Source organism: Notamacropus eugenii, chromosome 6, assembly GCF_028372415.1.
Source record: "Notamacropus eugenii isolate mMacEug1 chromosome 6, mMacEug1.pri_v2, whole genome shotgun sequence".
In the NCBI taxonomy this organism is placed as follows: Eukaryota; Metazoa; Chordata; class Mammalia; order Diprotodontia; family Macropodidae; genus Notamacropus; species Notamacropus eugenii.
This window is the reverse complement of record NC_092877.1, coordinates 24,767,896-24,790,137: the sequence shown is the minus strand read 5'-3', so window position 1 is coordinate 24,790,137 and position 22,242 is coordinate 24,767,896. Positions and strand designations below refer to the sequence as shown.

General features: G+C 38.6%; 1 protein-coding gene across 1 annotated transcript in view; it reads left to right on the top strand.

Annotated features, from left to right (window-relative positions):
- ANO3 (anoctamin 3) overlaps positions 1-22,242 on the top strand; it is a 229,858-nt gene that overhangs the window by 190,057 nt on the left and 17,559 nt on the right. The window contains exons 17-21 of the mRNA XM_072619308.1: positions 3,995-4,031; positions 9,449-9,560; positions 10,574-10,631; positions 18,643-18,740; positions 20,001-20,134. Of these exons, the coding sequence (XP_072475409.1) occupies positions 3,995-4,031; positions 9,449-9,560; positions 10,574-10,631; positions 18,643-18,740; positions 20,001-20,134 (439 nt within the window). The remainder of the gene's footprint in view (positions 1-3,994; positions 4,032-9,448; positions 9,561-10,573; positions 10,632-18,642; positions 18,741-20,000; positions 20,135-22,242) is intronic.

Sequence of the window (22,242 nt, the reverse complement as noted above, 5' to 3'; positions counted from 1 at the left end):
ACTCAATGCCAAACTAATATGGAGGCCAGTACTAAATCCTATCAGGGGTGGAGAACCTGCAGCCTCACGGACACATGTGGCCTCTAAGTCCTCAAGTGTGACCTTTTGGCTGAAGGGCTGCATTTGAACACCTTGAGGACCTAGAGTGCCACATGTGACCTCAAGGCCAGATTCCCCATCCCTGTAACCTATATTGACATGTAAAACTGGTACCCACTTGGGAAAAAGAGAGCTATCTTTGCTTCATAAATATTGTGCACATTAGTAATTGAGTCATACTGTATCTCCTCCTAAATATCTTTATCAAAGGGGTAGTCATACTTGGGGTCCCCTCACTCCTGCTCTCTAAAGTGCAGAGCATTATTAGGTTATCAGACATTGGCTTTGAAATGTCTTAAAGTTTCACAAAACATTCACAATGTTCTTGTAAGGCCAGTGGTGGTGGCTTTCCTGCCAGCCCTGACAGATTTCTTTGTTAATTAACTGACCAGTAAAGCTCATTAATGATATTAAAATACAGTGTAAGTAGGAGATTCTGCCCAGCTGCATCAATCTAAGGGATACTGTGCCATTTCAAAGAAAATGAAAAGCAGCCAAATAAAATGAAATTCTTCTGTCTTTAAAGTCATAGGATTCACTAAGTATTAGCCATTGTGTAGACTTAATTATAAGAATGCTTGATCTTTAAGTAGCCAGAGCACATAGAACTTAGAATGAGCCTAAAGGAACCCTTGGAATATTGGATGTAAGAGCTGTAAGGAGTCTTAGAATATAAAATATCAGAATGAAAAGGTACCATAGAATGTGGAATTTCAACTGGAAAGAACATAGAGCTAAAAGAAGTGATAGAATACAATGCATGGACTGGAAAGTCTCTTGGAACATATAATGTTAGAACTGAGACATACCTTATATCAAGTGGCAGAGTTGCAAGAACATTCGAACAAAGAACGTAGAATATTAGAGCTTTGAGAGATCTTAGGACATAGAATGTCACACTTGGAAAGGACATAAAGACCTACAGCATACAAAATTAGAGCTGGAACATATCTTAGACCCTTGAATGTTAGCACTGGGAGGCATGAGAATGCATTTGAGGGTGACCCAGATGTGTAGCTACATCATGGAATGAGCATTATTCTTGACCTTTTCTCTGAGGGTAACTGTAGGTCACATCCTGCTCACACCTAAGGTGATAGAAACCTTAGAAATAACTTTGTAGTGTATGTAGAAGATGCTTAGTGCATGTGATCAGTGAGAGGAACCCTGGCTGGTGGAGAAGGCATATGTGTTCATTCTTTATTTGTTTATATTTCTAAAGGGGAAGCTTATAGAACCAATGAAACCTAGGTTCAGGTTCTGTCTCAGACACATACCAGCTTTGTGACCATGGGTAATTCAATTACTATCTCAGTCTTCTAGACAACTCTCTAAGACAGATATTGCAAAAGAAAGGCAATGAGTACTTACTAAGTACTGACTGGGTGAAGCACTCAGGGTATAAATTCAATCAAAAATAAAAACAGACACTGGTAGAGGGAGGGAGCTGCCTAAACCAAGTCTTCTCTGATGTTACTGAGTCATTTCAGTCATATTCAACTCTTCATGATCCCATTTGGAGTTTTCTTGACAAAGACACTGGAGTAGTTTGCCATTTCCTTCTCCAGTTCATTTTACAATTAAAGCAAATGGGGTTAGGTGACTTATCCAGGGTCACACAGTTAGTGTTTGATGTCAAATTCGAACTCAGGTCTTCCTTACTCTAAGCTTGGCACTCTATCCATTGTACTACCTAGTTATCCTAAAAAGTTCCCTCTACCACTAAAATTATAGGTCTAGTCCAAGAGTTGGGAACCTGCAACCTCTAGGTCCTCAGGTGTGGCCCTTTGACTGTTTCCCAGAACAAATCCCCTTAAAAAAAGGATTTGTTCTATAAAACTTGGACTCAGTCAAAAGGCCACACCCAAGGACCTAGAAAACCACATGTGGTCTCAAGGCCACAGGTTCCCCACCTCTGTTCTAGTCCCTATCCCTTAATTTGTAGATGAGATCTCTCACCAAACTAATGATAGGAGTAACAATAATTTGTTGTCTCCCCAAAACAATGTGTATTACCTGTTTTTATATAGATGTTTTCTAAAACTTGAATGCCATTGGAATGCCATTGGCACTGTCAATTTGATAGCTGAGCTATTCATTATCTGTAGACCATACAAGGCAAGAAATTGGTTTCTTAAAATAACTGCTATTTGCTTAGCACTTTGAAGTTAATAAAATGCTTTATATAACTAACCTCCTTTAAGCCCCACAACAACCTTGTGATATAGGTACTGTACATGACGTAGCAAGCATTTGAAATGACTTTTTCATTCACGCATTTAAGAAAAGGCACCAAAGATATAATTGAGGATTGACATGAGGAGAAAAGGAGTGAATCAGTCATGTAGCAAAACTAAGAAATATTAAATAGAGCCCTTGAGTATTACCTTGGCATACTTAAGATCTTAGAAGAACAATAGAAAGGCTTGCAACACAATGGTGGATCTTTTATAGGGGATTCATGGGAAAATCTCAAAAACATTCTCATCGAATGGCCAGGTATCTCATCAAGTCAAAGGTCTGGCCAGTGAATTAGCCTGACATGTAAACAAGAGAATAGTATTATCTTTGGAAAATGACAAAACTTTCTTAATGACCCTCAGCTTCTCCCTGAAATGAAGACGGTCATTTTTAGCACCAGTATTCTACCAGTGGTGTTGTATGATTATGAGTCATAGAAAATTAAATCTCAAAAGGATTAAAAGTGAATATCACTCAGAAGGCATTGGAGGGGCATATACATGAAAGGTAATAAAAACTACATGCCCCTTGCCTCATGTTGAGAATATACAAAAATGAATTGAGACCTTTGACCTTGTCCTCAAGGGTCTAATTGCTCAGTAGTAGAGATAAGAAATATTCATAGATGGATATAATTCAGTAGAACATAATAAGGGGAGGAGGGAAGGAAAGAAACAGGCATGTATTAAGAGCATTCTATGTGCCAGGCACAGTGCTAAGAATTTTACAGATATTTTCTAATATGTCAATAATTCAGTGGAATCTTATAGATGGGGCCAGTGTGGTATCCATACTGCCCTTAGAGTGAGAGAACCTGAGTTCCAATTCTGTCTCTGCTACTTACTTTCTGTATGATCAGGGAAAGTAATTTAGCTTCATTGGGCCTCAGTTTCTTTATCTGTAAAATAAGGTAAGTTCCCTTCTAGGTTTAGACCTAGAACCAAAGATGCACAAATATGGATATGCCTTTCAAGGGTTCAGATTTCAATCCATCCATGTCTTAACCTATGTGACTCTTGCCTTCATCGTCCCATAGCAAAGCATGTTGGAAGCCTTCAGTTTTGTTTTTAAAAAATTATAGGTTACAGAATATCAAGATTGGTGAAAGGAGAGATGACTTCTAGAGATAGTCCTGGAAGCAGGTTTCATAGAAGAGGAAAATTTTGGCTGAATCTTGAAGGAGGGATAAGATGTCAGCAGGAGGAGAAGAAAGAGCATTCTAAACTTAGAAAACACTCCCTCTCCAAGGCTCTACTGAACTACTGATGTATGAAATATTGTTTGTAAAATGCTTAGCATGGTGCCTCGTACAGAGTGTGAACTAGAAAGTGCCAAGATGGGAAAATGTTCTCTTGGTTTATTTCTTTACAGCTCTTCAAATTACCTATTAAAAACTATTCTGGTTTAGAAATTCAGTGTTACCTCCAGTCTTCCAGGAATCATGCTGTATACATTTTGTAAAATACAATGTCAAGAGAATAACCTAGCAATTTAAACTTCTGTTCTATAATCCTGATTATATATATTCAGTCCCATTGTTTGAAATCTGTTTTGAAGACTTCCCTTTTTTCAGCTTAAAACCTGGCCTTTCCCCCAGTGAACAGAATGTTGGTTATTACCCTTTGTTAACACTGGTTCTCTCTTTTAACTGCAGGTCTATGAAAAGGTGGCTTATTTCCTTACCAATCTAGGTAAGCACTTAAGTTATTGAATTCACGATAAACTATTTAACACAATGGATGGTGTAACTACACTTTCTTTTTTTCTAGTATGAGGACATTTTGATTTGATTGTTAGCACTGAAAAAATCTATTGAAATCCCTCTTTAGGCATGGGTCACACACTCTCAGTTATAAGCTCACTTTGTTTTCATTCACAAAGGTGTTCCAGGACTGGTTTAGGGGTTTTAGTCACCCTTCCTAGCTTCAAACGGACCAAAGGAGGGAGTCAGTGGGAGAGGGGACTGAGGTGGGAGCAAACATTCATAATGGAAGCTCAGTCTAGGTCCCTACCCTTGCCCCATGATCTCTTTAAAAGCTACGTGGCCTGTGAACGTTCTCTCCTTCCAGTGCTGTTACAACCTAATTATTTTCCTCATCTCTAATAGATTTCCCCATCTCTGGAATAAGCACATTCCCCTGCTTAAGTAGGAGGCTTAAGTTTTGTTGTGTCTCATTGGTTGAAAGAGGTGAGGGATGGGATTAGATGACCTTTAAGATCTTTCATAGTTCCAGGCCCCATGATCTAGACCCGACTAGCATAGTGTTAACAACCATGGATATCTTACAGCCTCTTGGAATCCTTACTGTACTTTAAGGGCATAGGAATAGATGCAAGGAAAGGAGAAAGAAAACAGATCTCAAAATCAATGAGACAGGTTCACAGTCCCCCTGACACCTGCACCAACTGGTTATATGATATTAGACAGTCACATACTTCCCAGTTAGTGTCTCTGATAGACTCTAAGATTCTAAATTACAAAACCAGAGCATAACTACATTGAAGAGGGGGAAGGGAGGGTGACAAGAATGACCAATGTCTTCTATGTATTCACTGTGGCCTCATATTTATACTTGCTAACTGTGTGACCCTGGGTAAGTTGCTTAACTTTTGCTTATCCCAATTTCCCCAACTATAAAATGGGACAATAAAAGCATCGATCTCGCACAAATGGGACATCTGTTAAAAACAAACACAGTTGAACTCAGTGCCTGGTACATAGTAGAGTCAGTATAAACACTTAGTCCTTTTCCTCCTTCTTCTCTCTAGCTACAGTTCTACAGCTTAGAATCTTAGAGTCTATCGGAGCTACTGAAAAGTTAATTGGGCTTATCTCACAGGGTTATCAAGAGGATCAAATGAGATAAAATTTCTAAATATTTGCTTAAGAAAAAAGTACCTGACACTGTATATGGCAGAGAGTAGGCACCAAATAAATACTTATTTATATGCCAGAAGTCAAATTAGTTTAGGCTTAGAATGATCAAGTCATGAGTTAGCTAAAACTGGAAAACTCCTTAAACAGAGGTTACGATTCCTAGCTTCAGTCCTCAGGAAGGAAAAAAGTAGCCTTTCCAGTTCTATGGGATTCATACCCCAGGGTGAAGATTGAACTAGATTAATTCAAAGAACCCCTCCACCCAGAATCATCCAAGAATAGATAAAACTCCTACAAAAACCACTGTTCCACCCACTTCTGACTGACTAGCAATTTGATCCTTCCAGGCCTGTGCTAATTTCTTTGGGTTAGTTTCACCTTCAGTAGATGACACTCAGTTTGGGGATTTGGATGAGTTGAGGGAATTGTTTAGTTTTTCTTTATTTTGGTCCAAACACTTTTTTTTTCCTGGAAACCATAAAGGAAAAAGGAAAGAGGGCTTAGATTCACTTTTCTGCAGGTAGTTTTTTTAGAGTTTGAAAAAAAAAAGATTTTTACTCTCTTGCATAAAGGGCAATCCACTTTCTCTTTGTCCTTGTGGGTCATTCATTTGTCCCAAATCATGGATTGTAGAAACTCTTTTGCCTCCAATGAAGCTGAGCTCTTCTCAAAAGGTCAGAGTGATTTAATAACCATAGTCATTCTGTCATAGAGGACAAAGTGACTTCACTATAAATGGTTCTCGATTGATTGATTGAGGATTGCGGACCCAGCTTATACTTTCTTTAGAGAGAGGTTTGCTACTAACCCCGCAATGGAAATAAGAGTATGGTCTGGGTCTGGACATTGTGACAGTAATGCCTGACATGTATCAATAGTATTTTGAGGAGTCTTATAGTATGAAAGAAGAGATCTTCTGGCCAGGAACACATCTGTTCTGCCCCTCCCAATCCACAACCATCTCCTCTGACCTCATGGAATATGAAAGTCCCAGTTCCAAGTTAATATGTTGAATTCTCCTTCAGTGAGCCTCAGCTGTCTGGCAACCAGTAACAGTGATACACTCAACTATTCCTTTCCATTAGTTATTTTAAATAATTATTATGTCATGTTGTGCTTTGTTAAAAATAAAACAAAATATTCAAAATAAGAATTCCAACCATTTAGGAGTGAGACAAGTCGGAAACAAAGGTAATCATCACTCAGCCCTTAAAAATCATAGAGTTATGGGTCTAGAGATGAAATATCTTTAGATAACACCTACATCCCTCAGATAAGGACAGACAGTGCCAGAGAGGGGAAATGGCTTACTTGCCCAAGGTCATAGGAGGAATTAGTAACCCAAACCTCAGTAAAATTCAAGATTCCTAACTCCCAATACGATACTCGTCCTTCTCTAAACTTTCTTTTAAATATTTTTTCTGATACTTGTATGCGTAGTATCTGTTTACAAATATATATTATATATAATATATATTAACAAGTGTGTATGTTATAGGTGTGTATGTACATGTACTTGTATATCAAATGTTTATACACGTGTGCATATAGATGTGTACGCACACATATCTCTAATGTGTGCCTGCACTGTGTTTGCATATTTATATGGCTGTATATGCATATATAATTGTATATGAGCATCATTAAAATATTTATAAGGAAGTGATATACTTGTGCATGTATGTATGTGTGTCAACTCAGGTCATGCTGACTGTAGGCCCAGTGCTCTATCCACTGCACCCACCACCTACCTACCCTGATAGATGAAAATCCAGCCTTGCATAGTGGTATCTACTCAGCATCAGACCATCTTAGAGAGTTGTCTGGCCCACTAAGACCCACTTAAGTGACTTGTGCAGGGTCACAAGATAGCATTTTATCACAGTTGGGAACAGAATTCAGTTCTTTCTGATTCTAAGGCTAACTAACCGTATTAGCTATCACATATTGTATCTCAAACATTTGTTTTATGTCATTCACTTATACTGGTTTAAATTATATTTCTTTCAAGTTTTTACCAAATCTGAAGAAAGTCATCCTTTTATATTTGTTTGCTTCTATGCAGATATGTTAAAAGGAAGGATAGCCTTTTGGGTTTGGTTTTGTTTTTTGCTTTTACATTGAACATACAGCACATTGACCTATTGTCTATCATAATCTCTCGTGTCATATCACATCTCTGATAGCAACTATTGGTTTTTTCTCCAATAAAGATGGCAGTAAATAGAGAGCTGACGGTAAAGCCTGGAAAGCAAGACTTATGGCCTCTGGGGAGAGGGGTAGTTTGGTTTTTTTTTTCCTTCTGGCTTGAGTGACCTCAAATATTGCAGAACCATAGCTAGCAGTACTGGTTCCTGGGTCAAGGAGCATAGAACTCAAGTCAACTTTGTGATTGATGATGTGAAAATAATGTAAGGAATAGTTAAGACATTCAGTTCACCAAAAAGGAAATTTGTCATTATACTGTTACTGTTCAGTAATTTTTCAGTTGTGTCCAAATCCCTTTGGGGTTTTCTTGGCAAAGGTACTAAAGTGGTTTGCCATTTCCTTCTCTAGCTCATTTTACAGATGGAGAAACTGAGGCAAAGTAGGTCAGAGATTAAGTAACTTGTCCAGGGTAACACAGTTAGCAAATGTCTAAGACCAGACTTGAACTCAGGAAGATGAGTTTTCCTCACTCCAGGCCTGGCGCTCTATCTACTGTGCCATCTAATTACCTCCATTTATTACTATAGTGGCTAACAAAAGTTAGATATTAAAAAGTATGACTAGCAAATGTTGGATATTAAAAAGGCGTATATGATGGCTTCTTTTAAATAATCATCTTTAACTAAATGTTAAGCTTCCTTGGTAATTCTGAAGTAGTCTAAAGGTCAATACTATAAGACAAAGTCTTGGTTGCCCTACCCTAGGTATTAAGCTACCTTCTACTTCTAATGTCTAATTTAACAAACATTTACTAAGCTGCTACCATGAGCACAATGCAGAGCAAATTAGATGATACTCAGTTTAGGTCAAAAACAGTCCTTGGCCTGAAGGGGCTTACAGTTTCATGATAACTACCAGTCTCTGTTTGTGTGATTGGCTGCTCTTGATCTTACCATAGCACTGATACTTGGAGGAGGAGGAGAAGGAGAATTGAAAATTTCCAAAAAGTGAGAGTCTGGAAAATTTGTGAGACCCTGAATTTCCTGTTTAATTGAAGTTTTGAAAAGGAAAGAGATAGCAGGATGGTAGCCTGTGCTACTGTAAAGGGTGATAGATAAATATCTAACCATAAAATCATTTTCTGGGGTCATTAACACTAGAATTCTTTCTGAAAAGAGTCATCAAACTGAGGGCATTCATTTAAATGTTGTTTCCATAAGGAAAATGTAGCAAAGAGAATTTCTGTTCTGCTCCGTAGCTCCTTAAAATTCTCTTGGCTTTTTTCTGAAGAATCTTTTTCTATGGTCCACTGACAAGTGCTGAAGCAATTTGGGGAATGGGAATATTATCTTCAAATAGTTGAAAGATTATATTAGATGTATTCTTCTGGGAGCAATGGACAGAAAGGACCAGAGTTTGGAAGGAAACACAAACAGGATAGCTTTGAAAGTAACATATTGGATTAATTTCATACATATATTTACATGTTTTAAAAAACAAAAAAAATATAGTCAAGATTTATAGTTTCATATATAATCTACATTTCCTGATCTTTGCATATGGAGATGAAAATTTTGTGTTTATTAGGGTAAGATGTGCGATCCATGAATTGGATAGAGAAGCCAGTCTTGAAGGCAAGATGATCTGAGTTCAAATTGTCCTTTTTGCACATATTGGTTTTATGACAGTGGACAAGTCTTTTAGCCTCTCAGTGAATTTTGTGATTGTATAAGTTATTGAGGAGGTGGTAATCAATATTAGTGGAAGAAGCTTCCATACCAAGAGTTTCCCAATTGATAAAGTCACACATACAGACCAAATAAGTAAAAGTAACAAAGATTTAGATAGCAATTAAAGTGACCCAACAGTACAATGAAATGTTTTAGGAGATCGTCATCTGCCACTGGGATGATTTGCCCAGTAGGGATGCCACCAAAGAGATTTGTGCTTCACATGAGGGTTTGACTAAATGGCCTCAAAGGCCACTTCCAATTCTGAGATTCAGTGAGAATGATGATAATTCTAGCACCTGAAGTGTGTCTCCATCAGTCCATGTAACCCACCCTCTGCTGCTCCTTTTAGAACAGCCTCGAACAGAATTGGAGTGGGAGAACAGCTATGCTCTGAAGATGTTCCTATTTCAGTTTGTCAACTTAAACAGCTCCATCTTCTACATTGCATTTTTTCTGGGCAGGTAAGTTACCTCCATATGTGCCGTGATTCTGGCCAGGGCAAGAGTCTCCTTCCTCCCTCCGTTCCCCCCCTTCTTCCCCCATTTCCCAAAAAAGGCTCTTTTCTTCTTTCTTATAGAATGGTCCATTTGTATTAGGAGCAAGCCAGTACTAAGGGTTGGGAATCACACAGTTTTAAAGGCTTACATTCTTTTCCATCCTTGTATATATCTTTGTGTCCGTCCTTAAAAGCAGGGATTACAGTACAGTAAATGCCTAGTGTATCACCTGGCACACATAGTAAAATGTCTCCAACTGGAAGCCTGTCTGCTTCTTGTTGTTACTGTTAATGTTACTGCCGTTTTGGCTGTTGTTTAAGCCACTTTAGGTAAGTACACAGCACTCAGTGAGGGAGGGATCTGGGAACTGTATAGTTCTGCACAATTGGATCATTTTCTTTGCCACTTGTGCACCAAGACTGGTTAAGGCGGGGTTCAGGAGTACCATCCAAGCATGAACACCGGAGAGAGCAGTCACCCAAATGTACCATCTATGTAGCACAAAACACACAGATTGGAGAACATCTGGATGCTAGCTCCCATGGGAGTAAAGCATCTGATAATTTTCTATTCTTTCTCTTTTGCTTTATTTAAAGCAAATTTGACTTCAATTCAGCAAATATTGATTAAGTTTCTATAGCAAGCACTATGCAAAACTCTAGTGATAGAAATAAAAAAATGAAGCCATCTCTACCTACAAGTACTTCCCACTCTACTGTGATCGGTGCCTTGGTCTTACTCTGCTAGAATCTCAGTTCTTTGAGAATAGGAATTGTTCCTTCTTGTGTTCCATATCCCCAGTGCCTTCAGAATCAAATGAATCCTTGTCAATTGATATAAACAAACCAAAATAAAACATTTGGGGAATAGTTTTTTCCAACAAACCTTTTCCAAAAAATCTCCATTTCTACTCTTTTGAGGTAGTTACTTTGAATTCCCAATGAATTCTACTGAATTGGATATTTCCTTTTTTATAGGTTTTCAGGTCGTCCAGGAAAGTACAATAAACTTTTTGACCGATGGAGATTGGAAGAAGTAAGTATCTGAGGGTGATATAGTTGGCTGATATGAGAAAAGAGAGCTACAAGATTATAAATAAGGGAATAGCTTGGTGCATAGAAAAAAATACTGAACTTGGGGTTCAAGATATCTGGGTTTGAATCTCAGTTCTGATGGTTCCTAGCAAGGTGGCTATATATAACTTAGTTGATGTATCTTAGCTTCACTTTCCTCAATGATAGAACTGATAATAACATTTGTGCTAATTACCTTACAAGGACATTGGGAGAAAAGCCCTCATATCCCACCTCTATGACCCTGGGCAAGATACTGAATCTTCAGGAACCTCAGTTTCCTCATTTGTAAAATAAGAGGGTTGGAATAATTGATTTCTGAGGTCCTTTGTAGCTCCAAATATTTGATCCAATCTCTTTGGAAAGGAGTTTTTATTATAAATGTGTGCTAATGGCTAGACTTTCTGGCATTTATTCATCAAAGACACTAGACTCTCTGGCATTTGTTCATCAAAGAAATGTCCTTGGAGAAAAATGGAGACCAAGAGATGGAGTGCCCCTCAGCAGTCATAGATTTAGAACTAGAAGGGACCTCAGAATTCACTGAAACTGGCCTCTCATTACAGAGATGAGGAACCTGAGTCTACTGTCTCCCCAAAGTAGAGTGATTTGCCCCTGGCAGTATAAAGAATTAATATGTTAATTAAGATATTAAGAGTCAGAGTTCAGATTTAAATGAAAGGCCCATGACTCCAATTTCCATCCTTTTTTCTCTGTACCACATTTTCTCTAATGTTAGAATCAAGAACAGTTGAGAAACTTCAGGTTCTCTCTTCCCAGGAATTAGCAAATAAAAAGATAAGGTGACCTCGAGAAAAGTCCTTGTCATTTGTGGAACTGTTTCCATACTGTGGAGCCCTGAGGGAGAGCCACATTTCTAATGCCATTCTGTGAACCTACTGAAAATAAACAGCGATTTTTACTGGTAGATACTAATATGGTACAACAGGTTTTTCTAGATTTTTTAAACTGATACAATTAACCTCTCCCTAATACAAACGCACTATTGCATACCTTCAGAACTAAAGATAAAAACAGTTACCTGAAGCCACTTAGGTGAGGCCTGGTTTTATGCAGGTGTCCCAGAATCCTCCAGAAAGTGATTAGAATCCTCAGGGAGAGCCAGCCACAACCAATCTCCCCAGTTCTTCGGAGATGACCCCCATGTGAGGAACCAACTACAAGCACACTTCATTCTGGTTTTGCTGAAAGACCCCCAGACAAAGTCATCGTTTCAGAGCTGTGGGGGAGGGGATCTAAGAGGTCATTTAATCTAACCACTTCATTCTATAGAAAAGAAAAGTAAGGTCCAGATTACTGAAATCACTTGTCCCAGATCACACAGCTAAAAAGTGGCTCACCTGAAATTAGAACCCAGACCTTCCGACTACAAATGTATTATAGTTGATTCTATGGACATAGCAAAAAAAAAAAGCAAAAAGAAAGACAAAAAAAACCAAAACAAAACCATGTCCACAACTCCTGAAAGATTAGCCCTCTAACATCCACCCAGTTTATGGTTAAAGGGACTTTATTAGCCCGTGATCTCTCACTCTCACCAGGAGCTAGTAGAGTCCAAGTTGGGAACTGAGCTGATCCAGAACAGATAGCTGCTTACCTGTGATCTGCATCTGGCTTAGGGGTCCATTCTGCTAATATCTTGAGAATTACAGAAACATGCTCTCCTTTAGGATTCAACCATGTATAAAGGCCTGCTTAAAATTGTTATAAAATCACACAAAGTTATTCAAAAGTAAAGGGCACCCACAAAGAAACACAATGAAGGTTTTTGGATTTTTTTAATAATAAAAGAAAAAATATGATGAGGAACATGGCAAATTGGACAAAGGGCTAGAAAACCCTAAGGCAACCTTCAAGTCCCCTGATACATACTGACTGAATGAGCCCTAGTCATGAATCTAAGAATCTAAGGTGTGGAATAGTTACTGATCTGCATTGACAGAAGGTTCTCCTTCAAAGGGGAAATGAAATCACAGTTCAATCTAATGAGACAAATGTACTTTAGATTATTGGGTATAAAAGGGACAGATAATACTCTAGGAGACAAGGTGATTGTGTTATTGCCAGTTTTTAAAATTGTTCAGTCATTTACAGTCATGTCCAACTTTTTATGACTCCATTTGGAGTTTTCTTGGAAAAGATACTAAAATGGTTTGTTATTTCCTTATCCAGTTCATTTTACATGTGAGGAAACTGAGGCAAACAGGGTGAAGTGACTTGTCCAGGGTTATACAGCTAGGAAGTGTGTGAGGCCAGATTTGAACTCAGGAAGATGAGCCTTACTGACTCCAGATTCAGCGCTCTGTGCACTATGGCTCCACCTACCAACCCTGTTGTTAATTTTACTCAGTTTTACTTTGTCACAGGAGACCTCTGTATGCTGGAGTACACTGTAAATGTTTATTATGTAAAACCAAAACACATCAAGGAAGTTGAAAGAGTTAAAAAAAAAAACTCTAGGAGAAATGTTTCAAAACCCAGTTTTTACACTGGCAGTAAGAGTTTTAATTATTTTATGCTGCAAATGCTAGTTATCTTGGACAATTCAGGTTGTTTATGTTTGTTTTTTAATATCTTTTGAATTAACTGACTATTCAAGTTTTTATTGTTATTTGAATGTCCTGCAGACCCAGACTGGGCTATAATAAAAATGATAATGCTGAGGGTAATTCAATTTATATATTTTTTTAAAGTTCTCCATACACTGTCTCATTTGATTCTAACAACACCCTTGTCAGTAACTGTCAGAGCAGTGGTCTGCAAGCGTTTTTGAGTATGTACTTTATTAGTGAAAATAACGTCTATGTGTGTACACATGCACATAACCTCTTTCGTTCCAACGAACAATTTGATTCAATGTGCTTCATTATTTTTGAAAAAGCTTCATGAATGCCCTGGGCCTTTTTTGTTGTTTAGTCATTTTCAGTCATATCCAACTCAATGACCCCATATGGGGTCTTCCTGGCGAAGATGCTGGAATGGTTTGCCATTTCCTTCACCAAATCATTTTACAAATGAAAAAAACTGAGGCAAAACACGAATTAAGTGACTTGCCTGGGATCACACAGCTAATAAGTATCTGAGGCCAGAATTGAACTCATATCTCCTTGACTCCAGGTCTGATCCTTTATCTACTGCTTTGCCCACCTGCCTGTCCTGGGATCTAGGACAGACTTATAAATAATAATTATTGGCTGGTCATTAATCATTCAATTAGTTTTATCAATGTGGCTAGCCAAGTAAATTTTTTTCTTATTTATTTTAAATTGGAAGAACACTGTATGAAAAATAATAGGTCATAACATTCAGTGAGTTTATTTTACTAGGAGTCGTCTTTCTATTTAGGAAGATGCTTTTCATACATAATGAAAACAGCAATGGTGAATTGTCTCTGATGTTAATGTAGCAGAAAGTATTTTTAAATATATATTAATTAATTGATATCAATTAATATAGAAAATATTTACATTAAATATTATTATATATCCTTTCTTCTTTATGTGTTTCTGCTTAAGGGATGGCAAAATATCATCATTTTTATTCATGTTTGGATTTTTCAGTTATGTCTTTGTATGAGTATGAGAAATAGCAAAAAATGAATTTGGCTGAACCACAGATTGTAGGAAGCAGGTCATGTAAAATAAGTTTGAAAAGGTAGGTTGAGGCAGGATCATCAAGGCCTTCCAGTAATGGGTGCTTATCTTAGATACTAGAGGTAAGAGGGAGTCATGGTACTTATTTAGTAGAGGGCGACAGGTCAGACATGTTCTTTAGGAAAATTACTTTAGCAGGTTGTGAATGATGAAGAAATCTGAGTCAGGAAAAGGAGGCAGAAGGCGATGTGGGCCTGAACCAGGGTGGTGTCTCTATGACTGGAGAGAAGAGGGATGTATATGAAATATGGTATAAAGGTTGTCTTTTTAATACAATAAAAGTTGGCAACTGCTTGGGTGGGTGATGTGAGTGAAAGAAAGGAGTCTAGGATGGCAGGTTGTATACCTGGGTGCCCTTGACAGAAATAGCCACATTTGGAAGAGGCATGAGCTTCGAGGGAAAGATAATGTTATGTAATAGGTGATGCGGATCATAAGCCATCCATAACTGTTCATCCTGAGTGATTTCCTCTGTCCTGCCAAAATCGTAAAAAGAACTCTCATTACATGAGCCCTGCATCAGAGCTCAGACTGCATCCCCTGAGGAGATCCTGCCACAGCCACTGGATGATCTGATGTTCAAAAGGGTGGTTATCTTGGGGGAGTGGGTGAATTTTCCTACCCCACTGCTTTATGGTTACCCAGGTGATAAATGCCTTGAGGGGCCACTCTCAGGGAAGATGTGAGTAGATTGGAACCTGGTCCAACAGGGTAATCATGAATGAAAGGCAGGTGCACTTGGATTGGAAATAAAGCCATGACAGACAACCACCTCTGCTTTTAAGACCGTTGTACAGGTATTATCATTATCCCTATTTTACAGATGAGGAAATTGAGATTGAGGGAAGCTAAGGGATTTTCCAAGGACCACACAGTCTAATGTGAGATTTGAACCTCCTTCCCTCTGATTCCAAACCCATCACTTTACCATGCCTCAGTGGTGGCAATTGACGATGGAAAAGGACATTATTTCTGTCTCATGATGCCATTAAAAGTTCTGCAAGCATTAGTGCCACATTGCTATCCTTCATTCAGCCTGTTTGGTAGTCATAATAGTTATACAGTTTTATTTTGTCATCATCCATCATAATGATAGATAGAATTTCTATAATACTTTAAGACTTGCAAAATGATTAATAAATATTATATTACTTTATCCCTACAGCAACTCTGGAAAGTAGAAACTGTTATTATACCCGTTTTTAAAATGAGGAAACTGAGACAGAGAGAGGTTGACTTGTCCAGAATCTTACAGTCAGTAAATGTCTGAGGCTGGATTTGAACTTAGATCTTCCTGACTCCAGATCCAGTTTCCTATTTATTGTGCCACAAAGTGAATGGCCAGAGCCCATTTTAGATAAAACTGTGGCACAGACTGACTTTATTCTGTGCCCCTCCTTTCCCTCTCCTTGCTTGCTTTGTACTCTTTACCTGCCCCCTGATTCCTGAGCCCTTCATTGTAAAGTTTCCAGGAAAAGCCTATGCAAGTCTGCCATTTCTGGACAACAATCCATGGTACAGATATCCCCGGAACTACCTCCCTCCCTGCCTCAAAAATATGTATCCATCTTGAGTCCAAGGCTCTTAAGATTGTTCTCAATCTTATAAATCAACCCATGTTTGTCACTTTGTGGTAGAAAGAGGACCCAAGTGACAGTAAGGAAACTTGGGTCACTAGCTCTGAGAAAGGTTCCGAAGAGGGAAGATGACTGAATTAGAACTTAGAAAAAGTAGATTCAGATGTGGACCCTGCCACTTACTAGCTGGGGAGATCAGGTATTCTACAAGCCAGCAGCCTCATCTGCAAAATTTCCTCTAGCTGTTGTAAAATAGGAATGACCATTGGAGGGAAGTCTTCTTCTCTGTGTGACTTTGAGAATCCAGTCACATGACACCAGGACCAGAGAGTGAGGCTCTTTGTGTCCTAATTTTTCCCTCTCTTTAGATCCCTAAGACTTGGCAAAGAAGATGAAGGAATAGATCAAAGCTGAAAAGAACAAAAAAAAAAACCATCAGTATTTCTTCGAACAGTCCTCAGGACTATTTCTGGAGCTGGGGAAAGGGAAGGACACGTGAATCATAGCTCAGATTCATCACATTATCATAATGCCCCCAAGTTAAAATTCAAGGGTATTGTTAATTATAATTCACATTTCTAGTTTCCAAAGTCCCTTCCCTACGATGACTTTACAGGTAGAGAGAGTGTGGTTTAGAGACTAGGATGTTCAGCTGGGAATAAGAAAGACCTGCTTTCAAATTCCATCTTATACACTTATCAGGAAGACTCATCTTCATGAGTTCAAATCTAGCCTCAGCCACTTCCTAGTTGTGTCACTCTGGGCAAATCATTTAACCCTGTTTACCTCAATTCCCTCATCTGTAAAAATGAGCTGGAGAAGGAAATGGCAAACCCCTCTAGTATCTTTGCCAAGAAAAACCCAAATGGGGTCACAAAGAGTCACACACGACTGAATAATTGGATATGAACAACACTTAGGTGACCCTCTGCAGCTCACACATTTCTGTCTGGCCTGGAAGGGTACCTTCATCTTTACCTGCTCTCCCCTTCCAGCTCCTTTCTTGATGTCATCTTTCCCCCATTCAAATGTAAGCCGTTTGAAGGCAAGAACTGTCTTTTTGGTTTTATTTGTATTTTTACAATCATTCCTGAGATACATAGAAGAGTGCAATAGTATCTCCTTGATTCTGATTCAATTTCCTCACCTATTAAATAGAGGGGTTGGATTTGATTGTCTCCCAGGCCCCCTTCACCTTCAAATCTATAATCCTATAAGGGTTATTACTTTTTTTTTTTTTTGTGGATGAGCATACCAAGGCACCCAGAGAGCAGAGGCTGTGATGTATGGCCACAAGTCTTTCCTGATGCCATGGCACAAAACACATCTAAAAAGTAGGGACTTGAACTCAAATTCAATGACCCTAAGTCATGTGTAACCTTTCCTCTACATTATGCTCTCACTTCATGGAAGACCAGTGGGTTTGCTTTCTTGTCCCTACCAAAAAATTTTTCATCAAAATTCCTCCTTCATTTGAGATTTATAATCCATAAAATATTTTGTGGAAAGATCAAATTGATGTCATTCCACAGGACAGATTTAGAGAAGCTGCAGAGATCCCTATTCATTTCAACATGAGGAGGTACTCTTTAGTAGTTTTAATATCCCCCAAAAGAAAAGTGTTTCATATAGCCACAGAATAGTTGAGATAGTCTTAAATTTGGAAGTGGAAAGCCCAGGTTTGAGTGCTGAGATAAATCATGAAATCTTTGATTTAGAACTGGGAGGGTCCTTAAAGAGAGTTTTTTCCACTATTACTCCTTGACTTTACAGAATTCCTCAGTTTCTTCATCTGTTAAAAGAGGGGCTAAGAGTATTTACAGTACATTATTAAATTACCTTGTGGAATCTTTGTGAGACTCAAATAATATAATGTCTGCAAAGCGTTTTTGGAAATGCTGAAGTGTTATAGAAATTCAAGATATTGTGAGGTGTAGTGAGTTCTCCATCACTGAAAGTTATGAAATCTCAGCATTGGAATGGCCTTCAGGATTTATCCAGTTCTATTCAGACCTAAACAGGGATTCACTGGTCTTTAACATCCCTGAAAAGGGATCAGTCAGCCTCTGTTTAAAGGCCTCCAGCAAAGGGAGCCTACCCCTTTTTGAAACAACCCCTTCCTTGTTTAGACAGCTTTATTTTTTAGGAAACTTCTTCTTGTTTGTGTTGAGTCATTTTAGTCATATATGATTTTCCATAGGTTTTCTTAGCAAAGGTACTGGTTTACCATTTCCTTCTCTAGTTTATTTCACAGATGAGGAAACTGAGGCAAGCAGGGTGAAGTGACTTGTTCAGGGTCACATTGCTAATAAGTGCCTGAGGTCCTGCAGCATCCACTGTGCCACCTAGCTTCCCCATGAGACCAAAGTCAGCTTCTCTGTTTTTATCTCCAAGAGAAAGTAGGAAGAGCCTTCCTCCATATTATGGCCTTTCCATTATTTGAAGGAAGCCATTATGTTCCCTCTTATGTCTTCCTCCAGAGTAGCTACTCAATGATCATCTGCTAAGTTTTCTACAGTTGGAATCCTTGTAATGGAGGCTGGCCCAGATCAGTCCCATTTGGCTTTTCAAGTTGTCTGGTTCCTTGATTTAATCTCCTTCAGGCCTTCAGGGAATATTGCTCAGAAGTTCTGAATCTCGGTCCCATCTCCCCAGAAGGAATGTTGCCCTCATATCCAAGCAGCAACTTTTCCACTCAAGTATTTTTACTGTTCTTTTTCAGTGTCACCCCAGCGGCTGTCTCATTGACCTTTGTCTGCAGATGAGCGTTATTATGGTTTTAAAGCAGACATGGAACAACTTCATGGAACTAGGATACCCGTAAGCACATTTTCTGCTTTTCTTGAAGTATTGCCTTATGTTCTGGGATGGGGTGGGCAACTCTCACTGAAGTCAATCACTTTTAGGAAAGGACCTCCTAGTCTTCAATGAACCCAATGGATCTGACCTTAGAGGTTTCACAGCGGGGAAAAAATGAGCAGCTATTTCAACTCAACAGTGAGAATTGGACTTGGAGATGCATTTGGATACCATTGGTTTTCACAACAGGAAGATCAGTGGAGAAATGTGGTTTTCCATGGAATTCTGTTTCTATCCATTTCCTTAAAGTTTAATTGCTTCTGAGGGCAGACATGGGAATATTTTAATGAACCTAATCATGTGCCATTCATTAAAACAAATTCTCTTTCTACATATATTTAATACAACGTGTTATAGGAGCTTTAGGGACCAATGAAGCCAAGTTACATGTAGAACAGATTTTGGGGGGTAGTTGAATGGAGGAGCACAAGGTCCTGTTAGTTCTTGATATAAGAAGCTCAGGCAGGCCCATCAAACAATATTTGGATTTGTTTTTCTCGTTTCCAAGCTGCTTTGTTGTTAGTGTAATACAGTAAAGAAATAGCACATTCTCTGGAGTCCGAGCACCTAGGTTCAAATTCCACCTCTGATACTTAACTTGACCTTGGGCAAGTCACCTAACATTCTTGAGCCCCATTTTCCTTATTTGTAAAATGAGAGGGTTGGACTGACCTCTAAGGTTTCTTCCAGAGATTCTATTAATCCAGTCCCATTCAATAACCATTTATTAAGTGCCATAGACAAGGGAGTTACATATTCAGATTTATTGAATGAAGGAGTTCCTATTCTCAAAGAGCTTCTTTTTAAGGACAGAGGCAGGGAGGGACAGTGTGGAGGACAGGATTGAAATACATGTTGACATGTAACTATATCATGTGTCAACATCTCTGGAAAAGATATTAGGCCACACGGTCCTATATATTCAGTTCATCACAGGAATATTTTTGTCTAAATGACATGGAGATCAATGGTAAGACTCAGAGAGGGGAGAGGGGAGGAGTTGGTTCAGATGGAAAAGGAAGAGCCTCAGAGGAACCCAGAGGACCAGAATCAGGATTGGGTGGTATGGTCACCTCCAAGGACTCCACCAGGGCTGGGATCTAGAACACTAGGCCTGACTTCTGTCAGGAGCATGAACAGACCCAGAATCACATCTACCTGGGACATTGCTGAAGCATCACTTAGGCATGGTATCTAAAGTCCCACAATCTTATCTTCTAGCTTGTTCCACAACTGGTGGACCCAACACAAGATTAAACGAAACGAGCAGGTGATGAAGTTACCCCAGTGGGAAAAAGATTGGAATCTACAGCCCATGAATCTCCACGGATTGATAGACGAATACTTGGAAATGGGTAAGAATGTATGCGCAGGCTTTCGAGATGTGAAACATTTTGTGTTACATTCGGAGCAGACTATGGGACTATCTGGGAAGTATTTTATCTGCTGATAGTGGAGCCATTGCTTATTCTGAAAACTAGTTCTTTTAGGCCACAAAAGGCATGTCCAACAACATTTGCTTGTTCTTTTGTGATATCCTGAAATTCTGGTCCTTTTAGTTTTTTCAACCTGAGATTACATGGAGAGACAGGTTGGCACAGTAGGTAGTGAGCTGAACTTGAAACCAGAAAGACCCACTCTTGGTACACTTGACCCTAACTGAACCTCTGTTGTGCTCTATATAACTTGGTCAGAAACTGAGAGAAGATGCCAGCATGGTCTGGTAGAAGGAGTCTCCTCTACTGCTGAAATGACAAGCCTTGCCTCCACTTCCTACTCTGTCCTTAGGACTGAATCTGGTTTTGCTTTGGCTGCTGCATATTACCATTATTTCATGTGAAGTATAAAGGACAGAATACTGGATTTGAAACCAGAGACCCTGGGCCCAAGTTCCAAACCTGCCATGTGCTGGTTGAGAGGCCTTGGGCAAGTCATTTCAAGCCTTTGCATCTTAGTTTTCTGTCCGTATAATGAGGAATTGAACTAGATAACATCTGTTGCTTCCAGCTTTAAATCTATGATCTTATGATCTCTAAGGATGGCTCCTTAGCGATCTCATTGTCCACTAAAATCCCATATCTTTTGTGTAGTCACATTTGTCCCCAATCCCTACTCATCCAATTGTTTGCTGGGTTGTTGTTTTTTGTTTTTTTTTTTTAATACTGGGGTGATAATCTTGTCTCAGTCTTTTAATCAGTGTAATGCTATAGTATAGGAAAATCTGTTAGCTTCCTTCTATCCCATTTGCTCATTGGTAAATTCAAAGAGTTGAACCAGACTGTCATTGTTCAGTCGTTTTTGAGTTGTGTCCAACTCTTCATGACCCCATTTGGGGTTTTCTTGGCAGAGATACTGGAGTGGTTTGCTATTTCCTTCTTCAGCTCATTTTGCAAATGAGGGAACTGAAGTAAACAGGGTCAAGTGACATGCCCAGGGTCACACAGCTAGTAAGTGTCTGAGGCTGGATTTGAACTCATGAACCATCCCAGACACTGTAACATTTAGCTGCTTTCAGAACAAGATTAGTGTTTCCTAATCATTGTTTGGTATAAAATTCCTTTAAAAAAATTTTTAAGCTAACTCTCCACAAGATAGTTGCATTATTAGCATACATTGATAAGCATTAATGTAATTATTTTAAAACTATTGAGAATTTAGTAACATATAAATTAATTGGTATTTACTAACCACATCTATGTTAATTATGATACATGTTAATTGTATCATGGTATATAACATATTACATCTATTACATTTATTAATCACATCTGTGAAAAACAGTATTCTGTAAGTACATAAATATGCCTACATTAAGAACTGGCAAGAAGCAGACTGGCGGGGTAGATGGAGGAGCCAGGACAGCTTGGTTTTAAATCCTTCCTCCGTCACATACTACTTTTGTGACCATGGGCCCTTCTTAGCCTGTTTAACCTCCTAAGCTGTGACCCTACATTACAGATGAGTGTCAAAGAAATGACTGAATGAATGAAAAGCATTTATTAAGTGCTTAATACGTACAAAGCGCTCTACGAAGCCCTGAGGATTCAAATAGAAAAGGAGAATAGTCTGTCTACACTCAAGGAACTCACATTCTGATGGGAGAAACAGAACATGTGCTCTGCATAGAGAGAGGGAATTTTCACATTTGGAATTCTTTCCATTAATGAAATGATGGATAAATAGGTAGATAGATACACACATTTATGCACTCACATATCCATACATATATATTCATATACATATATATGTATATATGTATGTTAACCAAAAGTTATGATTCCATAAGACATGAGTAGAAAATGAATTTATTACAAGAGTAATGAACATGCATATGGAATTCTTTATACAAAGTACAAAGGCATCCTCAATACAAGTATAACACATATATGTGTGTGTATCTATCTGTGTCCATAAAAATATATATGTATCTATACATAGATATACATGTGTATGTATGCATAAG